The sequence below is a fragment of the Heteronotia binoei genome, chromosome 3 (genome assembly GCF_032191835.1).
Source record: "Heteronotia binoei isolate CCM8104 ecotype False Entrance Well chromosome 3, APGP_CSIRO_Hbin_v1, whole genome shotgun sequence".
Taxonomy (NCBI): Eukaryota; Metazoa; Chordata; class Lepidosauria; order Squamata; family Gekkonidae; genus Heteronotia; species Heteronotia binoei.
The window spans coordinates 54,081,807-54,100,443 of record NC_083225.1 but is presented as its reverse complement, the minus strand read 5'-3'; the positions used below and the strand labels follow the sequence as shown (position 1 = coordinate 54,100,443).

At 40.0% G+C, this 18,637-nt stretch overlaps 2 protein-coding genes across 2 annotated transcripts in view; one reads left to right on the top strand and one right to left on the bottom strand.

Moving 5' to 3' along the window:
• LOC132568223 (late histone H2A.2.2-like) overlaps nucleotides 1-18,637 on the bottom strand; it is a 69,723-nt gene that overhangs the window by 7,930 nt on the left and 43,156 nt on the right. The window lies entirely within an intron of this gene.
• On the top strand, nucleotides 420-18,360 carry PDCL3 (phosducin like 3). The gene is made up of 6 exons (XM_060233819.1): nucleotides 420-660; nucleotides 4,628-4,760; nucleotides 8,984-9,074; nucleotides 11,464-11,607; nucleotides 14,789-14,997; nucleotides 17,309-18,360. The coding sequence occupies exons 1-6, from the start codon at nucleotides 655-657 to the stop codon at nucleotides 17,452-17,454; spliced, it is 729 nt and encodes a 242-aa protein (XP_060089802.1). The 5' UTR covers nucleotides 420-654; the 3' UTR covers nucleotides 17,455-18,360.

Sequence of the window (18,637 nt, the reverse complement as noted above, 5' to 3'; positions counted from 1 at the left end):
ATATCAATACAAAAAACCCCATTACACACTGTTCTAAAAGCGACATACATTGAAATACTGTGGCTGTATAGCTATACTCAGTGAGAGTTGATTTAGCCTATGTAATGAAATAAAAAAAACAATATCCCTGTTCAGTCCTGGGGAGGTGTTTGTCCCAAGTTTCATAATAATTTGTAATTCAGCATTTTCTCTCTCCATTCTGTTCTTGAAGTTCCCTTGCAGTAAAACAGCTACTTCGAGGAGTGTTCTGGAATGTAGAGGTTACATAAAAGCTGCCAAGGTGATTCTCTGTATCTGTAACATTTACAATCCTCCTTTCCACCCCGTTTTGAAGCGGAATGGGTTATTATTGTCACGTTTACCAAATATTAAAATATGCAGATTTAATTACAAGCCGCCCCCCCCCCCCTTCACTCCCTACAATCCGCACATAACCCGCCCGCAGCTTTGCCCCTCATTCTGCTGCCAAACGAAGAAAGTCCCCGGATCAGCCCTAATAAGGACAACTCAGGAAGGAGTTAGGCGTGTCGAGCTCTTGTGTGCTGCACGGTTTTTGCTCCCTGGGAGGCGCCGAGGCTAGCGTTCCTCGCGGCGGGATTGGAAGTCTTCGCCTCTCGGCAGTTTAGGAAGCACCGGCAACATTTACGTCCCAACATGCAGGTAAGCTAAGCGGCGACCACCGTGTGGCTGGCTGTGCTCTGCGCCCGAGGCACAATGTCCGAGAGAAAACTGAGCAATGTCCGAGAGAAAGCTAGGTGGCCTGGTGGGTTCACCGGCTGCTGGGGTCAGTTGAGTGGGCCGCAAGACGGAACAAAATGGAGGTTGGCGTGGGCACTTTCGCTGCGCTGGTAGCCTCGGCGTTTGGGTCGCTCAGCGTCGAAATACAGCGGGGCACCCCGGTTGCATTCCCAGGCCGGAAAGTGGCCATGGTCGGCACGCTTTTTGCTTCCCGGGCGTTGGGTTACAGCGTTTCACGTGACTGCCCTCTTTTCTGTCGGGAGTGACGTCTCCGAGTGTTATTCTCTTTCTTGTTGAGGGCGCAGCGGAGGAGGATCGTGGAGTATGACGAAAAGAAAGCGATTCGACTGACGCTTCCTGCCTTTTTTGACAGCCCTTCATATGAAGACTCTACGCGGGGGTGTCAAACACGTGGCCTGGGGGAGGAATCAGGTCCTCAGGGGGCTCCTATCAGCCCCCCCCCCCAGCAACTGGTTGTCATCTGCTTCCTTCTCCTTCTCTCTTGCTTCCTTCTGCATCACAGCTTGCTTTGCCAAGCTTGCTCAAAATAAAGTCTCTATTTTCTCCATTGGCTGAGGCTCCCCCCGTCCCCTGGTGCAGTGGCCCCCAACCTTTTTGGCACCAGGGACTGGTTTTGTGGAAGACAATTTTTCCACAGACTGTTGGGTATGCTGGGGTTTTTGCTGCCCCAGGCTGCCCCGAAGCCTACTCCCCATCCCTGCCCTTCCACGGGAGTCTTTAAATGAGGAGTAAGTGAAGGTCTCTGCCTCACTCTGTGGCCTGGTTGCTTGCAGGACACAGGCCAATACTGCTTTGTGGCCCAGGGATTGGGGACCCCTTCCCTGGGGAAGGAAGGAAACAGCCAGAGCTTCCTTTGCCCAGTTCTCTGGAATGCAAGGAAGAGGTACAAATAAAGCACCTTTAAGACCAATGTGCTAATGTGTTAAGCATGTTTTATTTTATGCTTTAAAAAAATCTTTGTGCTTGTTTCCTTTATAAAGTTTTTATCTCTGCTACCTGGCATTACATTTCATGACATGCATGGCCCAGCCCAACAAGGTCTTATTTATGTCAGATTTGTCCCTCAGAAGAAATGAGTTCCAACACCCCTGCCCTATGGTATTGCCCTTGCAATGATTGGGCAGCAAGATTGTTTTCCCCTCCCCCCCTCCTTATCTTCTGCAAAAAGTTAAAAAGGCACGTGTGTGTGTCTGCCAAATACAGGTCCTTTTGTATAGGAAGGGAACCCCACTTCGTTCCACTTTTTCTTTTTCTGAACAATTCGCAAATAAAACTTTTCAGAAATGCGCCATCACAGATGTAAGTCTCAGCTGCACTGCACAAGCTATCAAGATGGATCAGTTGCATGGCACAGTAGGTGGTTATTTCAGGATGCCAGCATGACTCGCTATGGCCATACAGTAAGCAGAGTGATCCTATTGTCCTGAGACACTAGCAGCCACTGTTGAAATGTCAGTGTGACAGTTTGCCACCATTCAGCTCTCTGCAGATAATCAGCAAAATGGTATTAAATGAGAGATAATGTAGCAGCAATGACAGACACAGCCTGTCTGTCCCATTCATCGCCAGTCATCAGTTGAGCACATTGTGGACTGATGTTCATGTAAGTCATACAGAGAAGAAATAGCTCAATTCAGACTTCAGGTAGCTAACAAAAGAGAGAGGTGGAGACAGGAAGAAAAAATGTGGATTAATTTTGTACTCATTGAAGCCAGTTGATGTATTGTCTTTCCAATACATATGCTGTGCTGTCTGAGATGCATGGGCCCTGGCTTGGATATTGGTGGTGTGCTATGATTGCTAATATTTTCAGTGTGGCTGTGAAAACAGAGATGGAAAAGATGGAGCTGTGGATTGACTATATTGAAAATATTTTAACTTTATACCATTTCTATTCTGATGTACTTTTTACATTACACTGGAGGACTAACCTGTGAAAGAATATAGGATTCCAATTAAGTTCCACTCATCTAATACTGACCATATACTGGTGGAGTTCTGCTGATGTCATAGTTTCATTGGCACAATGGCCAGCATAGAGTGCTGTCGTCGGTGTCTCTTTTAGGCTTCTCCAGTTAAAGGGGGTTTGGTAGAAGAGTATAGGATTCTTATTAAGTTCCACACACCAACCCCCCAGCCCAGTGTATTCCCAAGTGGCCGTGGTCAGAATGCTTTTTGCTTCCCAGGTGTGAGTTTTGCATGACCACCCTCCTTTATATCAAGAGGAAAGGAAAGGAAAGGTCCCCTGTGCAAGCACTAGTCGTTTCTGACTCTGGGGTGACATTGCTTTCACGTTTTCATGGCAGACTTTTTTACGGGGTGGTTTGCCATTGCCTTCCCCACTCTGTTACACTTTCCCCCCAGCAAGCTGGGTACTTATTTTACCAACCTCGGAAGGATGGAAGGCTGAGTCAACCTTGGGCCGGCTACCTGAATCCAGCTTCCGCCGGAATCAAACTCAGGTCGTGAGCAGAGAGTTCAGACCACAGTACTGCAGTACTGCTGCTTTACCACTCTGCGCCACGGGGCCGTTAAATCCAGAGAAAAGCTTCCAAATATTATCCTTTTTCCTGCTGAGAGTGCCCCGGAGAGTGGCAGCATTTCTGGCTGCTTGGAATAGAGTATGAGACAAAAGAAAGCAATTCAACTGACACTTTCTGTCTTTTTGACAGCCAGTCATAGGAAAATCCTAGGAAGACTCTTAAGACCCAATGAAAGGGGGTTTGGCAAAAAACTTCCTTGTCCAATCAGGTGTAAGTCAAGTATAGAACTACACTGATTCACATAATGCAAAGTGTCACATAGGCATCTTGAAAGCAAAAAGTATCCCACATGCAAAAGGTTCTTCATGTTGCAGCAGAGATTAATCTAGCTGTAGGTCCACCTGAGGCCTTCTGTCTGCCAGTTTTATAATGTTCAATGTAGAAAATTCTAGATGTCTGGGTTAAGCTGTCAAACAGAAGATTAATGTTGCATTTCTAGTCATTTGAGCATGAACTCTGAAGCCAGATAACAATTGTCTAAAAGTCATATATATATAGCTAAATGAAATGAACCAAATGGTGAAGCCCTTGTGCTCGCGTGTGCACACGCACACACACTGCTGTAACCTTCATGTCAAATAGAAATATCTAAAAATGCTTCTGATGGTCTCGTTTTGAGTCTTCAAGGACTGCGGTACAGCTTTTAGATTAATTGTGCATGTGGATAGCAAATATGAGAGATGCTGGCAGAAGATTGGTGTTCTCAGAAGACTGTCATGGAATTTAGGGGAGTTAAGTGGTGGTGCTATCAAGTTTATGGTGAACGTGTGGAGTTTTCAAGGAAAGACATTCAGAGGTAATTTGCCATGGCCTACCTATGTGTCATGACACTGGTATTCTTTGGAAGTCTCCTATCCAAATACTAGCGAGGGCCGACCCTGCTTAGCTTTAGAGATCTGATGAGATGGGGTTAGCCTGGGCTATGCAGGAAAGTTAGTAGTCTCTGTTAATTGGACTTGTTCTGTTGAGGGCTCTGCAAATCAAAATGTGCCTCTTGAATAGTGCTAGTGACACAATGGAAAGTCTGAGCAGAATTTGGATTGTGGGAAAGAAGGGCTTCTGGCACCCCAGACTTGCCCAAAGCAAAACTGTCACAGTCATGGACTGCTAGCACTTTCAAATAGGTAAGGACAGTGCCAAATTTCAAGTATGGATGTGAGAGCAATCCAGCTGTGACATCTGTCACTCCATTGATTGCCAGGGTTGATTTGGCTGATCTGGCTGGCCAGATTTCAAGTACAGTATCCTGACCTTGAGATTGTAGAGCTAAGGTTGTATGTGTGAGATCTGCCTGTATTCATCTCTCATAATTCTGATTGCTCTAGGATCCTAATGCAGACACAGAGTGGAATGACATCCTACGTAAAAAGGGCATTCTTCCTCCAAAAGAGAAGTTGGAAGAACAGAGGCAGGCAGAAGAGGAAAGGGAGCAGCAGATCCTGCAGCAGCAGTCAATAGGTAAGATAAGTAGCATGATTTTTCTCCTTGTAATTCAGTGGTTTGCAGCCAGTAGCTCTAGGGTCGCACATGGCTTTCAAAAAAGAAAATGAAATCTTTTAAGTTATGGGATATTGGAGGAGTAAGTGGAATAACCAGTCTGTGAGTGGAGTGGCAGGCAAAGGTTCTTATAGGACTACAGGGATTCTTAAAGATGCTTTACAGAAAGATGAGTGATAGAAGTGAACAACTGTTGGTATTTGAAAAGTAAACCACGCACAGATTCGTACCAGCACAGTAAAACAATTGTGCAGAGTGCGCCTATGTATATTCATTATACTGGGAAACCTCATATGTGACATTTTCTTTAAAAAGAACTTGTAACTAGAGTTTGGGCTGCAGAAATTTGATGGGTTATAAGTTAACATGACAAGTATTGGTTAATGTTAAGTTGTACAGTTTTAGTTATGTGGATACATTTAGCTTAGTGGCACTTGTGTAAGTATTGCATTTGGGGATTTGGCTTACTGATGAGCAGGCCTCAGATTCAGCGGGAGCTCACAGGAGCACAGCTCCTGAACCTTTATGAGAGTCCCACCTCCTCCTTCCCATCTTGTCCATTAAATAGTAGGTGCAGCTGCATAACAATCCCTGAATGAGCTCTACCACCTGTTTTTCTACAAAATGACCCCTGCTGATGAGAATGGGCTTTTCTTGCTCTCAGTTATGAAGATTATCAAAAATAGTTCTTGGAGAACACCATGCCTGAACAGCAAGACATTAATGTACCGAGTTCGGTACAAGGTGCTGGTCATTACCTTTAAAGCCCTATATGGCCTGGGACCTGCCTACCTGAAGGACCGTCTCTCCCCACATGTTCCCCAGAGAGTGCTGAGATCGGGAACCCAAAATCTTCTCGCTATCCCTGGGCCAAAAGAAGCCCGCTTAAAATCCACTAGAAACAGGGCCTTCTCTGTTATGGCCCCTACATGGTGGAATCAGCTGCCGAAGGAGGTGAGGGCCCTACGGGACCTTGTTCAGTTCCGCAGGGCCTGTAAGACGACCCTCTTCTGGCTAGCTTACACCTAGCTGAGACGAGAAACTCAATGTAGCTTTGCCAGACTCCTGTTCACATAGCTTTGGAATGTTTAATGGTTTTAAGGTTTTAACTGCTTTAAATGTTTTAATTGTTTATATATTTAAATATTTGTTTAATTTTATGTTTGACTAATTGTTGGGAGCCGCCCTGAGCCAGTTGTGGGAAGGGCGGGATACAAATCATAAATAAATTAAGAAAGACATCTAAATACACCTTTTCACTGTTTCTAGAAAATGCTTTGACAGTGCTGAACTTCCTGGAGAAGCTTGTAGTATTTGGGCTTGGATTTTATCTCATGGACAGTCATATGGACTATCGGTTCATCTGTAATGGACTGCCAGCCTAGTACTGGTGTATAAGATGGCACAATGGCATTAAATAAATCCACTAAGATCCAAGTCACATAATTATTATTGTGAGTTGGTACATGTCTTTTTTGTGACTGCTTTTGGGCATTATTGTGAAATATTCTTTTGTTTTTCCTCAAGTGGTTCTGTGCTAAGTGCAGACAGGTACACTTTAATTCTGGATATGATTTTATTTGTTAAAAGAATCTCCTTGATTTCCTCACTAGGTCTGTGTTGGAGATATGAAAGCTTGGGAAGGAAAACTGAAAAAATTAGGGGAAACTCCCACCCCCCTTTTTCCTCTGAGAACTCCCTCCCCTTCCCTCAGTTTTGAAGATTTGGGGAGGTACTTTTTAAAAACCCCTATGAAATATTTTTTTTCTTTTTGAGTGAGAAAAGCATTTCACTCTTTCCAGATGTGCAGCATGAAGAAGTCTGAGGGCTTTCTCAATTTTCCCACTGGAAAAAAATGGGCCATTTTAGTCAGCACTTTAAAAAAAACTTATAATATAGACATAAGAAGACCTTTTAAAGTTTAAATCTAAATAATTTTATCAACATTTAATATTCTGCAATTTGTTGGATGATACCGTATTATTCAGTATTTTCAGTGTTACAAAGTTCAGTTTAATATCCAAACATATTGATAGATCTGCTTACTGTTCACAAGAGAATTTCTGCCCAAACAATACACTTGCTCTTCCTTACTCCAGAATTTGTTTTCTGCCTTGAACTTTATTTTTTCATGTCTCTGTAAGGGGAAAAAGTAAAGATATATGTTTTATGGCAGCACAGGGTGCAGCAGTTTGCAACTCTCAAGTATTGGGTTTGCTTGGTATTTTTCTCATAGAAAATGAATATATTTGTATTTTAAAAAGTTTTATAAATATGTCCAATACCATTGTATATGCTAGAAATGATGCTTTTTATATTGTTAAAAAAGTCAAATAATCGTTGGTTTGAAAGGGATTATGTATTGGATATATTGCAGGGTTTTTGAGAATTTCAGTTCCACAAACAAATGTTTCTCTTCAGATAGAGAGAGATTTTCAACATTTCTGGGAGTTTAACATCTCTAGCCTATCCTGGTCCTTGGAATTAAAGGAAGGCCTATTGAGAAAAACTCATGACAATTATATGGTCTGGATTAGACTCTGTATGGTGCCAGAGAGCTCTCTTTGTATTATCTGAGGTACTTTGCAGGTCTTATGGGAAGTACTGAAGCTGCCTTGAGGTGCCTTCATTGAAGAAAAGGCTATTTCAGGAGAGATTTCTTTTATCCTGCAGGGTGCTCTTCTGATTGTTAAAAATCTTTTCATTGTATTGGAGCATACCCCTCGGAGTACACTAATTGCCTGCCATATTTTACGTCATTTAGAAAAGTAACTGATGATTGCAGACTAAAATAAGAATTGCCTGAGTAGGAGCTGCTGTCTTGCAAAAAACAAACGCTCCTGTGATGTGAGCTGTGGGAACAGAGTTAATGATGTGGTGAATAATTCTGAATGCCATGAAAACTATGCTTTAAACTGAAATTGTGATTAACTTGGAATAAACTCATACTTTTTCTGAAGCAAGTATATTTGCTACATAGACCCTGGACTTGCAACGGTGAGCTTGAGAGCCAGCAGTGGTTGGGGTTCCCTGATGCATCTCTGCAGGTTATTTACAAATGTGTGTGTGTCTGCTTAACTCCTCTGCAAAAAGCAGGGTACGTGAGGCAAACAAGCTTGCTGCCTTAAATGTAAATTGGCTGTACTTGACCAATTCACCCACCCTCAAAGGGTTTCCCTTTATATTCTTTCTGGCTGAGCAGCTCTTGTCAGTTTTTTCTGGCTGATCTCACCCTATCATTTGAATGTATTTAGATATATGCTGACCCAGCCTGGAGAACTGAGGGGAGAGATTAAAATCCTTCTTATGTCCTGTCTTGAAAATGGCACAAGAGGCTGATGGTAGCTCAAAAATAACAAAACTGTCTTATTTAACTTTAAGGGGAAGTGGTCAGCTTGGAATCAGGTGTAGGACTTATGAAGTGGACAACAGGAATGAAGTAACTATGTGTACAAATAAATGCCAGATAATTGTCAAAAACAAGTAACTGTTTGTTATTCAGACTTTAAAACTTGATGAGAGAGATTTCTTGGGAGTCTCTGCATAATTTAATTTAATTTAATTTTTGGATTTATATCCCGCCCTATCCCGCAAGCGGGCTCAGGATGGCTTACAACATTAAAACAACAGAGTTAAAATAACATCATAAAAAATGAACATTACAGTAGATGATATTACAAACACAGTAGATGATCTTACAAACATAGATGGTAAAATACACAAACATAAGCGTCTTTTTATTACAAACACTCAAGTTGGTGAAGGCAGGAATGTTCATAAATTCCAGTTTCCCTTCTTAACTACTGGATAGGGATCACACACTTTCAAGGCACTATTTCCCTCAGACTTCTTAAGGATGAGTTAAGCTTCCTGCTTCCCTAACTCAGGATCCTTTCTGATCCTCTCACACCCTTAGCCTTACTTCCCAGTCAGCTGTCAGTTCTTAACTGTCACTCTTAACTGAGTCTCTCAACTGAAGAATTCCATTTGAATCCCCTGGCACTCAGTTCTCAAACTAGGTTACAGCATTAACTGTTTACTGTCTGTAACAGCTTCTTGTTTAGATTTAGGTAAGCAAAGGATTATGAGTACGGTAATTATCCCATCAAGCTGATTGAATTTTGTTCCAGAATTTGCATTTTTCTCCCAACATGTTGATGATCTTCTAATTTTTCGTACTTCAGTGAAAACCTATGAAGATATGACCCTAGAGGAACTAGAAGAAAATGAAGATGAGTTCAGTGAGGAAGATGAACATGCAATTGAAATGTACAGGTTAGACCATTCTGCAAAACATTTTATGGACAGTTGGATGTCCCAATATTAGGACTTAATCCTAATAGTAGCTGGACTAATTGTCATTAAAAGGGTTACTTTATGTGTAAGACACAATACTGTCAGTCACTGTTGCTCATAAAGTGCAGATTATAATAACAATTTAATGTTTATTTAGCCCTAATAGTGCTGTTCTCGGAACATTTTTCTGCAGCATTCATAGATTTATGTCAGTGCACTAAAATAATCATGCAGGTTACCTCTCTGTACAGTTGTTACTTATTGTGAGATATTGTGTGTGTCTCTTAGTAATAAAGAACTTCCAGCTATCAAGGTTTGGTCTCCAGAAACTTGTATGTTGTTAATCAGCATTACAATTATCAGTAATGTTGAGTTGTATAGTGAGTTATACAAATAGACTTTGTTATACTGGTTCTTTGTGTCCTGATATAAGCTTCTTCACTGGTAAAAGGTTGCTGACCACTGTTGTAAAGGAATACTTTTCTTATAAAGGAGATACACTGAATGAGTGAGATGCTACTAATCTAATTGCTTAGTATATTCCAGTTGTAAAAAAACAAGAAAGCCTTAAGTATGAAGTGGTGAATTAGACTGTATCATTTCAAAATCATACTTGTTTTAAATCAGGCTTTCTGGATTTTACCAGAAGAGACCAATCCTAAAAGTTACAGGGAAGGTCAAAGCTGGTAGGGCAGGGATGTTGAACTCATTTGCTATGAGGGCCGGATCTGACATAAATGAGACCTTGCCGGGCCAGGCCATGTGGGGTCAGGTCATATGTGTTCCTATTTAAGATTAGGTAGTAGAGATATAAACTTTAGAAAGGACACAGGCAAACTTAAAAATAAAACATGCTTAAAGCATTAGCATTCGTAGGTCTTAAAGGTGCTTTCTTTGTATTTCTCCCATGGGATCCAGGGAACTAGGCAAAGGAATCTCTGGCTCTTTCCTTCCTTCCCTGGGGAAAGAGAGGCTTGGCTCAGTAGCTCTGCTGTGCGATTGAGAGAGACTGGCAGAACAAGGTCTGCCTCCCCCTGCACTTTTCCTCCCCAAGGGAGGAGCCTCATCCAATGGAGAAAACAGAGGTTTTGCTCTGTAGCTCCTATGCGATTGAGCAAACCTGGCAAAGCAAGCTGTTAAACAGAAGGAAGCAAGAGAGAGGAGAAGGAAGCAGATGACAGCCAGTGGCTCGGGAACCTGATGGAGCCCTCTGAGGGTCTGATTTGGCCCCCGGGCTACATGATTGACACCCCTGTGGTAGGGTATCCACTTGGTGACAATTGTGGTCCTTTAATAATTTTGCATGCCATGCCATTGCATTAGCAGAAAACTCTGTTATAGTTTTTGTCAGAAATTCTGTTAGTTCAGCTTCACACCCAAGATTGGTTATGCATACTATGAGCTATCAACATGTACAAAATGAATATTGTTAGTAGAAAGAAAAGGGTTTGTTTTTAGCAATTACCTAGAGTTGCTGTGTTAAGACCAGCTGTTTCCCTGCAATTCCCCACTTTTCCTTGTCTGTAAATCAAGAAAACATTCTGGTAGAGTCTTTTACTACCGAATAAATCTGTATCCAGCAGAGTCTGAAAACGGATCTGATATTTTGTAATGGTTTCTAAAATGTCAGCTAGATTGACACTGCAGTCCTAAATTTCTTTGAGGTGTTGCCCTCTTTCACTTCAGTGGAATTTACTTCCAAATCAGTCAGCTAAAGCTGCCAGATGGCACATTGGCTGTGCCAGCACATATACTAGTTTGAGCTCCATAGCTGAAAGAATGTTCCAAATTTTTCAGAAGGGGCAAGGGTGTCTTTGGCTTGCTTGTTCTAGAGAAATTCCATTGAGGATCTTCGCTCTAAATAAGATGGTTGCATTGACCTTTCTGATACTGTAGGAGTGCTTGAATTGCTTAGATCACACATAGTGGTGCATGCTTTTTTTGCAAGTGTTTTTTTCCACTGTGCACCCAGCTTGTGTCTTATTTTGCCCCATTTTAATGAAAAATCAGACCTTTCTTTGTCTCAACTCTGTTGTCCATCGTTTTTTGACAAGTGGAGGCACAGTGTGGTTATGGTGTGTCTTAGACCTATGAACCTGGAAGACCTTCGTTCAAATCTTTCCTCTGCCATGCAGTCATTAACTGTCCTCAGGCAAGTCATTCTTTCATCCTTGATGCTTCCATTTCCAATAGAGGGATAACAGTGGTGACCTACTTTGCAGGATATTTTAACGTAGCCTTATACAGCTGTATGCAAATTCAGGATGCTTGTTTTTGGCAGTGACATTGGTCTAAAACTGCATACCTGGTATTGTACCCTTATTGTTCTTATATGTGCTTTATTTTCTTGCTCCTCCCTATGGTTCAGACAACAAAGAATAGCTGAATGGAAAGCTTCTCAATTAAAGAAAAAATTTGGAGAACTTCTAGAGATCTCAGGACAGGATTATGTCCAAGAAATCACTAAAGCTGGCAAGGATATATGGGTGATATTGCACCTTTACAAGCAAGGGTAAGTAAGCATTCCAAAATATTACAAATAGCATATTCATTTTTTTTCCTGTAGCAGATCAGTCTTATTGGATCCCTAGTGTAGGATTATAAGTCATTGCATTTTTCTGAAAATAACTGGAGTTATTTTGAGAAATGGATGATTAATTACATGTGCTTTAACCAGTAAGTAATTTAACTATGAATGCGGTTTTGGGTTGGTTTTTTTTTTTACCATTCTTTGCTTTTAGATTGTGCATGTATACTTTAGCGGTAGCCACCTTTCATCTATAAGAGGACACTACTGTGTGTTTCATAGTTTCTTCTTTTTTTAAAAAACAACATGTTAACTAATTATTTGGGGTAAACTTTTCAGTTGATCAGCAGGATCTTTTTCCGTGACCAAACTTTTTATTTTGCAATATATTGAGATAAATTCATCTCTACAAATTCAAATATATTTCTCCAATACATTACATATTTTCCTCCCCCCCCCCCCGCACTCTTATTCATGACCTCCGCAGGTACTTAAAACAAATTAAAAGCATATTAAAGGTAAATTCACACTTGTAAAATCTTTAAAAAGAAAAAAAAATTATCATTCGCTAACCTATTCTCTAATAATCACTTAGCACTTATTAAACACAATGCTCATAGTTATTGATTCAGTTCCAGAGTTCCCCCTATCTTAGTCTTATCTTAACTCTCATATATATATGTTTACCAAATAACCATGTTCTACTAATGCTTTTATCACAATATCACAATTCCTCTTTATCATTAAAAGTTCAATTAATGTTATCAAACACTACTAAATATCTTTTCACCATTATAAAATTTTTATACAAAAAGTAATTTTTCAATAACCTTTTCTCTATAATTCGCTTGGTATTCATTACGCACAAAACTCATAGTTATAAAATCAACTCCGGAATTCCAGCTATCTTATTCTTATCTTAACTCATATATGTATAATTACCATGTAACTATATCTTACTAACTAAATAATCACAATTCCTCTTTATCATTTAAAGTTCAGTTAATGTTGTCATAAAAGACTAAATGACTCTTCACCCTCTGTTATATTTCCACGTAACTTTGGGATTTACTCCAGTCTTCTTTAAACTTCTCCAAATTATGTCATTTAAGATTCTAGTAAGTTTGTCCATTTCACTCCAGTTAAGAACCTTTAAGGCCCAGTCCCATTTTTCAGGTATTCTATCTTGCTTCCACATTTGCACATACAGTGTTCTCGCAACTGAAAGCAAATACCACAACAATGTTCTGACTTGCTTCGGAAAGCTTTCCACTTGTAATCCCACCAGAAAGACATCTGGTGCTCTCCTAATATTATAACCCAAGATTTTCGAGATCTCCTGTTGAATCATTATCCAAAATTGTTTCACAACATCCCTGGGTAGTTTAAGCTTTCTGGCAAGCTCTGAATTGACTCTGTATGCATCATCACATAAACGCTCCATCTTCTCCGGATCTTCTTCCAAAAATTCAGCTGTAATTGTGACAATATGAGTCTTCACATCCTCTTGTTCATTCTCAGGCACGCCCCTTAGCCGAATCATATTCTCCATCAACTTACAGTCTTGTAGTATTGCTTTTTCTTGCATTTTCTTAATGGTGGCATCTTGATCTCTAGTTTTCACTTCTGTGTCAACAGTCTTTTTAGCTATTGCTTGAGACACTTTCCTTAGGTCATCAATTTCCTTCTTAAATTCTTTCTTTACCTCTTCAGCACTGGAGTTTATTTCCTTAGTTAATTTCTTCTCACTTCCAGTTATTAAATCACTCATTGCCTTCAATATTCTTCCTTCCATAGCGTACAGTTGATCATAAACTTGTTTAGACATTTTACCCTCTCTCACTAAGGCAGCTCTTAACCTTGTAATTCTTGATTCCAACTTTTACTCAGACATTACTGATTGTCCATTACAAATAATGGGTTTTTAATTGGTATCTTCACTCCCCGATCTGATAGTTGCATTTAACAGAACAGAGCATGCCCTTTTCAACAAGCCTAAAAACGCCGTCCTCAAAGCTTCCTAGCTCAAGATATTAATTTTTAAAGTTCCAAGCCTCTCTTTTTAAAAAGTTTTCCTTTTACCCTCTAGGGCTTATTTTCCAATTTCAAGCACACAGTCCATGTTATTTAGCCCTTAGGGGATTGTTTATATAAATTTTGAATCCTTTTATAGTCCACTTTCAAGTTATTTAGTGAAAATATTTTGGCCTTTCTGTAATTAGCCTCCAATTTTTCTCTATGGTTACTGACTCTTGCAAGTATCCGGATACTTGGATGCTCCTCTTCACACCACACTTACTTCCTGACTCTCTAGCATTGAAGTCTCATAATGATTGCAGAAAACGTCACTTCCTGTTTTGAGGAGAGAGACTGCAGCTTTGTTATGACTGGGGTTTTTTTTCCGAAGCCACAGGAATTCATAACAGCAAGTATTTTTCTGCACTTTTCTGCTTTCTTTTGAGTCCAAAAAAACCACTTCTACCCCCTTCCACTTTTCCTTGATTTTCCACTTTGAAAAATAGTTCTGGGTCCCAGATCTTCCCTTTTAACAAGCTTAAATTGAACCCGGAGTAGCAGATAAGGATCGTTACCTTATTAATGACGTCTATTCTCTCATTATCCCGTCCACTTTATCTCAGATGTTGTTATAGTCCATAGGAAGTTGAAGCCTTAGTGAATTTATGTCAATTTAATGACTCCAAGGATTCTTTGTAGGCGATAGAATGCAATTCTTCATCGGGGGAATCTTCAAAGCCGAAAAAAAACCCCTCCTGGGATCTTTCGTCAGCCAAAGTGAATCCCCCTTGAAATAAAAATGCATGCCGTAGACAATTTCCTTTACTGGAAAAAGTAGACAGTAGGCTTTATAAAGCCTTTTCTGTCCAAAAACAAAGATCCTGGTCTGCTCCACACAGGGAAACAGGTCAGCTCACCAAGCTTCAACCCCGGAAGTCAGTTGATCAGCAAGATCTTAATCAGTTTGATTAATCAACAAACAATGCAATATTTCCAGTAATGTATTTGTGAGGCTAGTGGTATAGGCATGTTGTATCCTGATGGTCTTTATAGGAATATTTTACATATTAGTTTTTTGCAGAGTAGCATTTCTAAACCGATTGATGGAAGGCATGGCTCTTGTAATGATATCTTTTTCTTCTTTATAAAGCATTCCTCTCTGTTCCTTGATAAATCAACACTTAAATGGACTTGCAAAGAAATTCCCTGAGGTCAAGTTTGTCAAAGCCATCTCTACAACTTGCATACCCAACTATCCTGACAGAAATCTCCCCACAGTCTTTGTCTACCTTGAAGGGGATATTAAGGCCCAGTTTATTGGACCGCTGGTGTTCGGAGGGATGAACCTGACCAGAGATGGTAGGTGGATATTTGTTTTATTATGTATTTATTTACTTTATTTATATCTTGCCTTTCACACCAATGGGGACCCTTCATTACATCATTTTCCTCTCCTCTGTTTTATCCCTACAACAACCCTGTTAGATAAGTTAGGCTGAGAGTATGACTGGCCCAAGGTCACCCAGCAAACGTTCATGGAATGAGTGAGGATTTGAACTTGGATTTCCCAGATCCTAGTCTTACACTTTAACCTCAATGCAACACTGGCTGTCTATTCCTTAGGTTGTGCCAAAGGCCCAGAATTGATGCAAACATGGGGCCATTCTATTTCCCTGTGCATTTATGTTTTCCTGTACAGGAGATTTGTAAAACCCAGACTGAATTTAAATGGACAAAATCTTGGATCTTTGAGATGATTGTGTCTCAAAGTGTTTCTCTTCTGCTATATTTTCAGAACATATCCAAACAGTCAGTATAAGATCCATGCTAGTTATATATTTGGAATGGGTAGTTTGTTACATGCACGCATTAGCTTAGCTAGCATTGTTTATTTAAAATCTTTAAATCCTGCTTCTCTGTATAAATATTAGAGGGGCAGGTTTTAACAATAAATATATCCTTTTCTTACTTTATATGTAGGAACAGCAGGGAAAAGCAAGTAAATTTTTAAAATTAATCAAATAAAAATTAAAAGTAAAAAAAATTAAAATAGCATCAAATTAAAAATAATCTAGGTCTTAAACCCTTAAAAAGACTGGCATGAAATGAGAGAGTCTTCTAATAACAACATGAAATAAAAACTGGACAACTGGTAAAATTCCACAAGGAGTGTGGAGCTAGCTGAGTAAGGAGGAAGATCCAGTGCTTAGGTCTGGGAGACTGCCATCTTTTTCTTAACTTTTTATTTTATAAGTTTATAAGATTGATGGAGTCTGCCATCTTACATGACTGGGTCAAAAAGGAGAAATACAGAGCTGGTTATCATCTCCATATACCTCAGCCCACAATTATAGGTGACTTCTCACAGTGATTTTGTGTAGATGTTAACTGTGTGGAGAGCAAAACAGAGCCCTACAAAACCCCATGTTTTAAACACACAGTGTCTGAGCCCAAACATCATCTTTAGCTCTCATAGTGTGTGAATTTTCATTCACCCACTAAGAGTGACTTTGAAAGTCTCTTGTAAGAATTGGGTTCCAGTAATTCAAAATGGCAGATTAGAAAGAGAGACAAAAATCCTTGTAAAGACAGAAAACAGCAAGTAGCAAACTAGTATAGAAGGATGTGGTCATCTTTAGATGAAGGGCACAAACACATGCAGATTCCCAGAGATAATAACGTTCCTTTTTGCATTCATACATTTTTGTAGTCCTGCTAGCTAAGGGATGCTCCATAGGGTTTTTATAACCTGTGGAAGCATCCTTTGCTTATGAAAAAAACCAACATGGTAGGCCTTTGTGGGCATTACATTCATGAAAACAGAGAGCCCACTAGCTGCATTACAGGGACCACCTCCTTTCAATACACTTGGCTGGAGGGTTCCCTCTTTGCATGAACATTATGTCTGCAGAGGACTGCTGTAGAATCTGAATGGTGGTGTAGATATCCTTTCTATCATATATGAGGAATCACCTAATACTGTTCATTTGGTTTGGTTTTTCTGTCTCCCTTCCCCGCCCCCCACAACCAAGTCCTACAAGCCCCACACATCGTGGATTTCTTTATTCAATTTTATGAACAAGGCAGCTTTCCTAAGACTTGATAGAAGAAGGCGAGAATCATGTTAATTTTCTCCTTGTGAGCTTAGATAAATGTGTTTGGATGATTAGATTGCCAGCAGTGCCAACCGTGAGACAAATGATTAATATGCAGCATTGACTTTCTTCTGTGTCTGGGGTGGAAGCCAGTTTGAGCCTTTGTAATGAAAGCCTGCTGCTAGGTGGGAAATGTTCCGGTTTTGCACAGTGAAGAAATAAGCAAGGAGCAATGTGGAGTGGGATGTGCATGTCTTTAAGGCCTCTGTACAGTTCTAAATGTTTCCTTGGGTGTCTTTTATAATCTGGAAAACCAGCTACTCTTCTGCCTCTCATCAGCAGAAATATAAAGCTGAATTTGCTTTTGTCTGTCTAAAGTACTCTGAACAGCTGGAGTGCACAGGCAATTAGCGCATCTACATTTTCAAAAAGGTTATGTGGAACTTAGTCAAAGTAGAATGGAAGAGAGCAGATGGATGCGTGTATGTCCAAAAGAGCAAGAACACCATGATACTTCCCTCCTTCCCACTTTTTTGAGACTTCATAATGCATCATTTCTTCTTTCTTGCATTTAGAATTGGAGTGGAAGATTTCTGAGTCAGGTGCCATCAAGACAGACCTGGAGGAAAACCCCAGGAAGCAGATCCAGGACCAGCTGATGACATCAATTAAATGTTCTGTTCCAACAGGGAGAGAACAAAGTGACTCAGAAGATGACTAAGACTTGCTGTATATGACAGGCCACCATGCTTACTGAAGAGGAGGTCCAGTTAGTTCTGTGGGACTTGCAACTAAGAGCTCACAGGGCTGCAGCCTAAATTCAGTTGGTAGCATTTTTTTCTTTTTTTAAAAAATAAGACGTTTTGGTTGCAAGTCTGCAGAGGAGTAACTCACAGAAAGCAGTATGATTCATTCCATGACACAGGAAAATGGTTATGGAGACCCTCTACATGGAAGTCAATTATGGTACTGGTTTGATGCTAGTGATATCTTCTTGCCTGGCTGGTGCTGTTTAATGATATTGCATTCTTTCCTCTTTTACACAGGCAGACACACCTGTATCAATCAATCATTAAATTTATTCGGCCAATGACCACTACAAGTTAAAAGCAAGAACTATTCAATAAAACATTTAAGAATAGAATTGGTCTAAAAAACAACATGCTGTTGTGCATGGTCATTTCTGTTTTTATTTTTTAAAAAGAAGTCTGTGACCTTGACAGGTTAGCAGCTTAGCTGCAATTGGGGAGAAGGCCATAAACTGATTTACAATTCTCAAATCATGACTACTTTTTAAAGGACTCTTATCAAATACTAAGGATAGATTATCTATCTGCAGTCCTAGAACTAATATTGCTGCCATGATCTCTGAATTATAGCGGAAGTGGATACATTCAGGATTACCAAATATGTCTATAATTCTGAAACTTTAGGAAGTTAATTATTGTCTAATGGAAACATAGCATATCAATCTGTTCTAGAGGCTGCACTTAAAGATATCTTAAAATAACATTTTTAACTGTACCAAGCAATAAAGTGCCATCTTGAATTCTAAATAGCTAACTTATGACAGCTGCAACCACATTTTAGGTTCTCCTAAGTTGTAATAAAATGATGCAATACGGTAGATCTTCAGCTTCGTGTATTTTTTCTTTTTGTTAGTAGACATGTTTAAATTTAATGGCCATTTCAAACAGGCAGAAAACTTCTGTACTGGACCAGAACTCTGGTATTTTTCTTAACTCGTTAATGTAGATTGTTATATAAAATGCCAAGGGGAGATAAAAACACAAATGGTGATTCGATCCTTAGGCAAGTAGACAGCTGGGTGGCAAAACCACGTACTGACCGTATGGTGACTTGCCTGCCTGGTGCAAAGGCAGAGGACATTATGCGTGTTGTAG

What these genes read in the sequence shown, in the direction of transcription:
- PDCL3 (XM_060233819.1), top strand. An exon ending in CCTGCAGCAGCAGTCAATAG is followed by an intron (nt 4,761 to 8,983) that starts GTAAGATAAGTA and finishes TTCGTACTTCAG; the next exon opens with TGAAAACCTATGAAGATATG. An exon ending in GATGAACCTGACCAGAGATG is followed by an intron (nt 14,998 to 17,308) that starts GTAGGTGGATAT and finishes TCTTGCATTTAG; the next exon opens with AATTGGAGTGGAAGATTTCT.